General features: G+C 36.1%; 1 protein-coding gene across 1 annotated transcript; it reads left to right on the top strand.

Moving 5' to 3' along the window:
* The first annotated feature begins 2279 nt into the window (after nt 1-2279).
* Nucleotides 2280-9140, top strand: LOC110940673 (ABC transporter G family member 11). Its single transcript, XM_022182228.2, has 9 exons — nt 2280-2993; nt 5097-5386; nt 6181-6352; nt 7179-7301; nt 7363-7491; nt 7562-7843; nt 7924-8196; nt 8451-8558; nt 8632-9140. Exons 1-9 carry the CDS (start codon nt 2595-2597, stop codon nt 8971-8973), a joined length of 2118 nt encoding a protein of 705 aa, XP_022037920.1. The 5' UTR covers nt 2280-2594; the 3' UTR covers nt 8974-9140.
* Nucleotides 9141-10350: the final 1210 nt, after the last annotated feature.

Below are 10350 nucleotides of genomic sequence, written 5' to 3'. Positions count from 1 at the left end.
GGGTGACGGCGGCGGATTATGGTGGTGGTGGTGGTGGTGTGGTAGCAATGGTGGTGGCTTGTGGTGTTGTTAACGAAGAGTGAAGAGGGGGTGGAATGGAAAAAAATAAGGGGGACGAATGGAATGATTTTGAGGGAATGGAATGCATTTTGGAATGGACGATTCCATTCCATAGACCAACCAAACACTCTTTTCTTCATTCCCTCATAATGGTCCATTCCATTCCACCTCTCATTCCTGCATACCAAACGCTACCTTAAGGATTAGTGAAAGGTTTCACTTAATTAGTCACTTAATTAGAGACTTAAAAACTCTAATAAAACTAATTAAATGCCATCAAGAAGCTCTACTCAAGAGTTTATCTTTTATTTACCACATAAAGATTCTAATTAATATTTATAATTTCATTAAATTATAAATATATTAAATATCCATTCACCAAATTTCCAACACTTTTTTCCAACTCATCCTTTGTCGGTAACCTGTGCATCTGAGAACGCCACGCATGAATATTGCACTTGAGAGGAACCCGCCTAGTCCATTTCATTTTAAACCACCCAGCATCTCGGCCTTCCTCAAAGACATTTCTGATGGATTTCATCGAGAAGCCAGCGCCACCCGGGCCCTCCCAAACCCACGTATCTTTCGTACCACTAAACGTAACGCCCGATAATCTTTCATATCATCAATAACAAATATAGACTTCCTAAAATTTCACTTTTCCAACAAGAAGCTCACAAATTTATTTATGGTTGTTCAAATATAGACTTCCTAAAACTTCTTAAAAGGTTATCTATCCTTGTACTACTCTCACCTAAAAACGCTAAGCTATGGAGTTCTAATGATATTCAGACCACACGGTGCGGGCGTGAAAATCTGGCGTGGAGGCCATTTCACGCCCACCAAACCACCCCGTGCTTGGCGCTGTTGACGGCTTTGTGTGTGGTGTGACAAGATTTCCACCGACATGGAAGAAAAACGAGGAGACGACGTGACACGTTTGTGTTGGTTGGTTTAAACTAGCCGTTGAACGACTAATTTGATTAAAAAAAGTTTTCTTTAAAAAAAATCACATATATACAATCACATCTTTCACCTATATATAAAAAACAGTCACATCTTTCACCTATATATGAAAACCTTGACGAAGATGAAAACGATAGTTAAAGGTTTATGTATTTTTTTAGTTTAACCAATTTTTATTTTAAGTTTATATAATTTTAATTTTAACTTTAAGTAATTTTTTAATCTTTAATTTTAAGTTATGTGATTTTAGTTTTAACTTTATGTAACTTTTTTTTAGGTTTAGGTATTTTTAATTTTAAGTTTTTATGTAATTTTAATTTAAACTTTATGTATGTTTTTAATTCATGTTATTTATTATTACGTTTTTTTTTTTAATTTGATAGTTTTTATATATTTTTAAATATAAAATACGAATAAAAAGTGTGTTTCACGTGTGGAATAACACCACCCTTTCACCCTGTTCCACTCCTACCATTTTTGTACCATACCACTTTTCTGACATAGCTGTCACGTGTCGCGTAACACCCCATTTTCATGCACCTCCACACCGAATGGTCTCACAACCAATGCACTAAAAAAACGTTACTGATATTTGAGGTCCGGTATTCCTAATGAAACCATCATCTTCCTTGACCATGTATGAGATGAGATTTTCCTAGGGTATTACAATCACAACCCCCCCCCCCCCCCTTTTGATGAGTTTTTCCCTAACCATCGAAGACAAAAGGTCCGGGTTATTGTGATTCCGGTTCATGTTTAAAGTTATGTGGTTATAGAACCATAACTTATTCACCCCTAATCTAGAAATCGACAACACAACAATAGGGGTGCGGTGGCAAGCTATAAAAAGGAAAGAAATGCACTTTAAATAAAAGAAAAAATTGAAGTGACGTAGTTTAGGGGCTAATTAGACAGGAGGGTGACAACCACAAGAGTTCGTGATGAAAGAAATCTTATGTAGAATACTAGTGTATACCAAGTTGCTTTGTGAATAAAACAAAATTCAGTTGGAATGGCCATATATTAACATTATATTACGCTATTTACAGATATAAGGGTACACATATAAGAAAGCTAGAGGGTCAATATCCGTCTAAACAACATCAACGCTTTGTTACAATAACCGAATATATTATTATGTAACACATATGCATGCTTACTTAAAACATCCTGTTGAAATAAATATAAATAAAACTGTCGGGATCAAATAGATCAAGTATAAAAAAATAATCATGTTTTAGTTCATAAAAGGTTCTAAATAGAAATACGCAAAAAATAGCGATAAGGATAATAAATATTCATCCCTGTGTTGTTGCGAACATGCTTTTACTCAAGCAAGCCAATCAGTCAAACAAAACCATATTCACACCATTTCTTCCTTCACCTTCTCACCTCTCTCATCATCACACACAACACATTTCTTCAGCATTCAGTTCCTCACTCTTCCTTCCTTCCTTCCTTCTTTTATATCATCCAAATTCATGAATCATCTCCCTTGTGCAGCAGACTCAAAACTCACCATCAACACATTCGATCAAACACCCCACCTTTCGTTTTAAAAGAAAAGCATGACAAACAGAGAATCATCATCATCAAGCAGTGAAGTAGTGACGATGGAGATTGAGGAAAGCAAGGCGGCGGCGTCAGTGGTGGGTGGGCTGAGTCCGTTGAGTGAGTCCATTTGGAAAGAGAAGACCAACACAGAGACGGTGGGAGATGTGTCGGCGAAACTGGCATGGAAGGATCTGACGGTTATGGTGACGCTGAGTAACGGGGAGACTCAGAACGTGTTGGAAGGGCTCACCGGGTACGCCGAGCCGGGGACGTTTACGGCGCTTATGGGTCCATCTGGGTCCGGAAAGTCCACCTTGCTTGATGCTCTATCTAGCCGCCTTGCGACTAATGCGTTTCTCTCCGGGAACGTCTGTGTTAACGGCCGGAAAACCAAGCTCTCTTTTGGCACGGCTGTAAGTCAATTTTCTCTTTAATATTAATATTAATAACAATAACAATAATTCTTATATTACTTAAGAAAGAAAGAAGGAAATTAAACTAGATTAGAAGAGGTGTAGTGGTACACATGAATAATGGCTATACTTGTGGGTGTGACAGTTCAGTCACTAATAGGGCGTTTTTTTTTAAATGGGTGTAGTTGGGATGTGAGCATTATATTAAAAAATGGGTGTAAATAAAATTAAATAAAGAAACATTAAAAAACCTTATTGGACAAAGAAAAAGTAGAGCAAAAGTGATTGGTCAAAACTTTTGAACACGGGCGTGAAAAAAAGAACGACAAAACGAATTTTAGTGAAAAAACGCCTAGGGGCGGACTCCACGGTGTTTTGGGGCGTGGAATTCAACAAAAGCGCCCACAATTATAACAAGTACTGGTGGTCTTATCATCAATAGCAATAGGAATCACAATGAATAACCATTTGGCCCGGCACACATGGTGTGTGGCCATCTTTTATTAATGTAGTTATGTGTTGCTATTATTATAAAACCCTTTTTCTTTTACTCTTTTCAAAAATTAGGTCAGAAAATTTAAAGATATTTATCGTTGTTTTTGTTTAGTTATTTTACAGTTGAAATCTTTGGCGCAAATAAAACATTCAACCTGTTGAGCCAAATATCAATGAAGAGTGTTTTTATATTTTTTTTTGGTTAATTTTTTTTTTATAATTTACTTTATTTTTTTTTTTTTTAAATCTTCATGTTTATATTTTATGCTACAAATAATACGGGCCGTTAACTCATTTATTTAATTTTATTTTTTCTTGGTAACTTGCGTTGATTAATTTTTAAAAAATAGAGTTAATTACACAGTTAGTTATGATGATTTTAACTGAGTTTGAGGGTAATTCTCTCCTCTGTGTCAAAATAGTGAAAAAATCAAAACCATTTTTGTCAGTGGTGAGATTTCTATTTTTCTAGTTTTATTAACATAATTAACACATAGAATCGAGTGTAAAACTGTTTGGATGAACCTTAGGTTTGTGAGATCTCATGGCTTAATTAGCATGTAACAGTTGAGGTAAGACGTAAGAGTATTTAAAAGATAATCAGCAATTAAAAAATAACTAAAAAACAATTGAAAATGACTTAATATAAGCTTTAGGAATTTGTCTTATAATTTATTAGAAAACGTTGCAGCATTTGAACATGGTTCACATAAAAATCGCGACTTATCATGCCACATTCCAATTGGCCACTTGAATTGTTAATAGGGTTAGCCAAAACACATCGACTGTGGTGTTTATGTCGGTTGGATGATTTTAATGTTTTCTGATGATCTACGTGTAACACGTACAATATAAGGTATGGGGTGAATTAAAAATTGTAATAACTTTTTTGTAGACTAGTTATCTTTTAATTAAGGCGGTCAATATAAAATTTTAAGCATATCAATTCAATCCAAAGTTCATTACCTAATGATTTTAGTCCAATTAATATTTAGTGGTATGAGTTACAAAAATGGTTTTGATACAAAGGACGAAATTACCCTCAAACTCGGTTAAAATTAACCAGGGTTTAGTGTTAATACCCCAGCTTGTTACAAAATGAAACATTAATACCTTAGAATGTTATTGTTACTTTAAACTATTACTATCTTAAGTGTGCTATCCACAAACCACATACCATAGGGACTAACAGCGTAATTAACTCTTAAAAATAGTTGAACACGTTGTGTTAATTTTTTTTCATGACATTCTTGAACAAATTTTGTTAAAAACGGAGTGGTATTCGAATAAGTTATGTAGCAAGTGCCGGTAACGTGACGAAACGAACCCATACTGACATCAATACGTATCGGTATTATCGAAACTACTGGTTAAAAATACTTTTGTGCATATCACGACTTTTTTTGGGTTTTCTCTTTTGGTTGCTACACCGAGTGATACCGGTAGCGCAATGAACCGAACCAATAATAACTGAATTCCCATCGCTTCGCTTGGAGGGATTCTACTGGTTAAAAATATTTCGGGAATACATCTTTCTCCCTCTTTAAGTATGAATTTAAATAAAAAAAGGGTGGCGCTAGTGTTTAACAGTGGCAAGTTGATCTGCAGGCTTATGTAACTCAAGACGATAACTTAATCGGTACGCTTACGGTTCGTGAAACCATATCGTACTCTGCTAGACTAAGGCTACCGGATAAAATGGCATGGCGTGACAAGCGTGCATTGGTGGAGAGTACCATAATAGAAATGGGGCTCCAAGATTGTGCTGATACCGTTATTGGGAACTGGCACTTGCGTGGTATCAGCGGTGGTGAGAAGCGTCGTGTCAGTATCGCCCTCGAAATCTTGATGAGACCCAGATTGCTATTTCTCGACGAACCCACCAGCGGCCTAGATAGGTATACATTTCGTCAAAACAGTTGATTTAGGGGTATATGTGTACACATATATGTTTCATTTTGAAACTGTAATCAGCTTGTGGTATATGTGTACACAAATATTCCATTATTATAATATATAGTTTTGTACATTACGGCTTAACATACATCACGTACGACAGGTAATTACGCACGTTCATTTTAAAATCACGCACGTTATAACTCAAAAATCCAAAATCACGCATGTTGAAACACAATAATCACGCATATTGAAAACATTAATCACGCATGCTATAGAACAAACACGCACGTTGTTGTACGTGAAGTACGTTAAGCCGTAATGTACGATATACTTTCTCTAGTTTTGTATACGTTATAATATTCACAAACTGTATTATTGTTTTAGAAAATTTGAAGCAGACTATCGATTTAGAAAAAAAAAAAAAAACTGTCAAACTGAACCGGTTTAACAGAAGTGCAAACACCACTAGTTCGAACGTTTGATTTGCGATTTTCCAGAAACAATATTTATGCGCCTTAGAGTTTGGTCTAAACCGATTAAATCGAACAGAATGGCGAACACCACTAGTTCAAGCGTTTAATTCAAAATTGTTTTTCTTTTGCTAAAATGATACATAAACAATTAGTTTGTTAAACCCGTATGTGATAATTAATGATTCAGTTTTTAAATAAACCAATGTTGAAAATACACTAGATTAGGCGCTTTCTTTAGCTAAATTTATGAATTAAAATTGTTACCAAAGAAGCAATCCTTTTAAATCAAGAAATTAGTTAATATATATTTTTTTGTGCAGCGCTTCAGCCTTCTTTGTTACTCAAACATTAAGAGGTTTATCTAGAGATGGCAGAACCGTAATCGCGTCGATTCATCAACCAAGCAGTGAAGTTTTTGAGTTGTTTGATCGTTTGTACTTGCTGTCAGGAGGCAAAACCGTTTACTTCGGTCTTGCTTCAGAAGCTTACGAGGTACTTTTCCTTATCACAATAAAACTGGAAATCAAATTCTGCTACTTTGATCAACTTTATAATTTTGGGAGAAGGGTACATCGAACAGAAAACCTGAAACATTCAGGACGGGTAATGAAGTTTGAGATTAGTTTTAGATGTTTCGAGTTTGGGATGTATTAGGTGATGCCTGCCCAATAACATTTACCTGTATCAAAATTGAATATATTGTATGCTTGATATATACATGTATATATATAGAAAAAGTATATCGTACATTACGGCTTAACGTACTTCACGTACAACAAAGTGCGTGATTTGTTATATAACATGCGTGATTAATGTTTTCAATATGCGTGATTATTGTGTTTCAACATGCGTGATTTTGGATTTTTGAGTTAAAACGTGTGTGATTTTAAAATGAACGTGCGTAATTACCTGTCGTACGTGATGTACGTTAAGCCGTAATGTACGTTAACCTTCCTCTCTCTCTCTCTCTCTCTATATATATATATATATATATATATATATATATATATATATGGTATGTTGAATATGTTAGAAACTTAGAAATTATTAAGACTATAGATAAAAATCTTGTTGAGTATTTGGTATTTCAAGTTGGTTTTAAGGTGAGTTTAAGATTGAGTTTCACGTAATGTCATCATAACGGGTTTTAACCACATTAGACCATGTTAGCTAACTCCAAACAATTATGGGACCAATATTACGAATATGCAGCCATAGCCATACTCTCGTGCCGCTTATGTGCGTGTCATGTTTTGAACAAATCTGTATCTGTTTCGTTTTTAACAATTATTCATAGCTAATTTGAGTTGATTTGCAGTTCTTCGCGCAAGCTGGTTTTCCTTGCCCAGCTCTTCGAAACCCGTCAGACCATTTTCTCCGTTGCATCAATTCTGATTTCGACAAAGTGAAGGCCACCTTGAAAGGATCCATGAAACTACGGGTATGGTATTTACTTACTTCTGGTTCAATTGTAGTTCAATTGATAATTTGGTTTTGATCAGTTTGAAGCAAGTGATGATCCATTGGAGAAGGTTACAACTGCTGAAGCTATCCGAGCACTTACTGATTATTATCGTACCTCTCAGTATTGCTATGCAGCGAATGAGAAAGTTGAGGCGATGTCGAAAGTTGTAAGTACTCTGGATTTTGACAAGTTAAGCAACATTTGTTGTTTTTCTTTTGATTGCGTGTTGAATGCAGAAAGGAACGGTGTTGGATTCGGGTGGCAGTCAGGCTAGTTTCTTTATGCAGACGTTTATGTTGACCAAACGTTCTTTTGTGAATATGTCGAGGGACTTCGGTTATTACTGGTTGAGGCTCGTCATCTATGTTTTGGTCACTGTCTGCATTGGAACCATTTATTTAAATGTCGGGACGGGCTATAATTCGATTCTAGCAAGAGGAGCATGTGCCTCTTTTGTGTTTGGATTCGTCACGTTTATGTCAATCGGGGGGTTTCCTTCCTTTGTGGAAGATATGAAGGTCAGTTTCATCATATTTTTTTGCGTTATTTATGTTACAAGAAACTAATTTCTATGCTAAAGCATTGAAATTATGTGCAGGTGTTTCAAAGAGAACGATTGAATGGTCACTATGGTGTGACTGCTTTTGTTATCAGCAACACAATCTCAGCGATGCCATTTCTGATATTAATTACGTTTATCTCTGGAACGATTTGTTATTTCATGGTGCGCCTTCACCCGGGGTTTATGCACTATCTTTTCTTTGTATTGTGCCTTTATGCAAGTGTGACGGTTGTTGAAAGTCTTATGATGGCCATAGCTAGTGTCGTGCCCAATTTCCTTATGGGCATCATCATTGGCGCAGGGATCCAGGTCTGTGCATATAATGCGTTCCATTTCTTATTATTACAGTTTGAGACATGTCGAGTCCACATGCATATTTCGTTCATTTTTTCTAATTTTTAACCATTAATTAATTAATTAATGCGTAGTATTATTATAATAATAATAATCTAAACTTTTACTAAATAATATCGAGTCATTCACAAGTAAATGGCTAAAAATTGCCACCTTTGGTTATGGGTTGAAGTTAACCTTGTTTCGGTATAAAAACTTTGGGAATGCAGGGCATATTCATGCTGGTATCGGGTTACTTTCGACTCCCTAACGACATCCCAAAACCGGTCTGGCGTTACCCTATGTCATACATCAGTTTCCATTTCTGGGCTCTTCAGGTACGGTTTCTCCGTAGAATAACAAACAAACCCGTCTGCGTTACACTTGAATAAACTCTTATGGTCATTGCAGGGACAATACCAAAATGACTTGAGGGGGTTGATGTTCGACAACCAAACGCCGGATTTACCTCAGATCCCAGGGGAGTACGTTTTGGAATACGTTTTCCAGATCACGGTGACGAGATCAAAATGGATCAATCTTAGTGTTATCTTTAGCATGATTATCGTCTACCGTATCATTTTCTTCCTGATGATCAAAATCAATGAGGATTTGACGCCCTGGGTGAGAGGCTACTTGGCTAGAAAGCGGATGAAGCAAAAGAATGGAGGTCAGAATACGACTGTGGCACCATACGGTCTCACGCAGTCGCCTTCTTTGAGGACTTATGTTGCTGATAACAGCAAGAGGTAGAGAGCTAGTCTCGTGTTTGCCATACCACTTTCTTTGACTATACTTTTGTAGAGGAATTTAAGAATTTGTAACCTGTGCTACATACATTATATGTTTGCTCCTTGTTAGACATGTTGTGCCCCATCTTTCGGATTTTATTTTCTATATGAAACAATAATTTAATTTAATTTAATTTATTAAATGAAATACATTCTAGACCACCGTTTTGAATAGGAAATCCATATTACTATATTTTGTTTTAACCTAGATGAATAACCCATTGATGCTGGTGGTGGTGACTCAAAACTTGTGTAAAAATAGCTCGTTTGGTATTTGCTAGTGTAACTTTCTAGTCGAGCTTAGTTTCATTTGATTTTGATGTCAAGCTATGTTTGATATATTGAGCCCAAATACCAAATGCTAAGTCAAAACCCAGCTATACCATTAACTTGATCCGTATTCACCTTGAATTCTCTCCGTTGGAGATAGCTCACCACTTGTAATATACGACACAACAAAAAAATGTTCCTTAGATGTGAATTCTCTCCGTCGAGTTAGTGTCCTCAGATGTTATGCACAACACTTCGGTCGAGAACAATGTTCATATACAAGACGAAGAAGTGGAAGCGACGATTGCCTTGGGAGAGAAGTTGGGTGCCAATTTACATAATTCTCACGGGATGATCATTCATGAAGGACTAAAAGGAGGTAATAAATGAATTGTCTTTCTATTAACATTTGAGGTGTTGGGGTTTGTGGTAAAGCGGGTTGGATTAAGAAGCTTAAAAACGGCTGTGGGATTTCTTTCATTGGTATGCAAGAGTCTATGGTTAGCAATGTTCAATCGGCATTGGTTTCTAATTATTGGGGAAGATCAGGTTTTGATTATGAGTATGTTGATGCGAATGGTAACTCGGGTGGCTTAGTGAGTATGTGGGATCCTAAAGTGTTTGTGAAAGATTCGATGACCAAAGATATTAATTTTCTTCATGTGGCGGGTGTGGTTTTAGCCGGCTCCATTAGAGTGAATATTATTAATGTTTATGCTCCTCAAACTAATATTGATAAAAGACAACTTTGGGCAAGAATTAATAATCTTATTCATTCGAATCAAGGTCGGTGGATAGTGTTTGGTGATTTTAATGCGGTTAGAGATCGGGATGAAAGAAAAAAATTGATTTTTGATCCGGTTTGCGCCCGTGACTTTAATGATTTTATCGATGAAGCAGGTTTACGGGAATATAATTTGAAAGGGATGAGGTATACATATATGTCCAATAGAAGAGGTTTGTGTAAGTTGAGTAGAATCGACAAGGTTTTTGTTTGTGACAATGTGTTTAACAAGTGGCCAATTGCGTGCGTTCGAGCTCTTAATAGAGATTCTCGGATCATTCTCCT

This window comes from Helianthus annuus, chromosome 5 (assembly GCF_002127325.2).
Source record: "Helianthus annuus cultivar XRQ/B chromosome 5, HanXRQr2.0-SUNRISE, whole genome shotgun sequence".
In the NCBI taxonomy this organism is placed as follows: Eukaryota; Viridiplantae; Streptophyta; class Magnoliopsida; order Asterales; family Asteraceae; genus Helianthus; species Helianthus annuus.
Note: the sequence above shows the minus strand (reverse complement) of the source record. Positions and strands in the feature narration are given on the sequence as shown.

What these genes read in the sequence shown, in the direction of transcription:
- LOC110940673 (XM_022182228.2), top strand. Translation starts at nt 2,595, where the DNA reads ATGACAAACAGAGAATCATCATCATCAAGCAGTGAAGTAGTGACGATG. An exon ending in AAGGATCCATGAAACTACGG is followed by an intron (nt 7,302 to 7,362) that starts GTATGGTATTTA and finishes GGTTTTGATCAG; the next exon opens with TTTGAAGCAAGTGATGATCC. An exon ending in TCATTGGCGCAGGGATCCAG is followed by an intron (nt 8,197 to 8,450) that starts GTCTGTGCATAT and finishes TTGGGAATGCAG; the next exon opens with GGCATATTCATGCTGGTATC.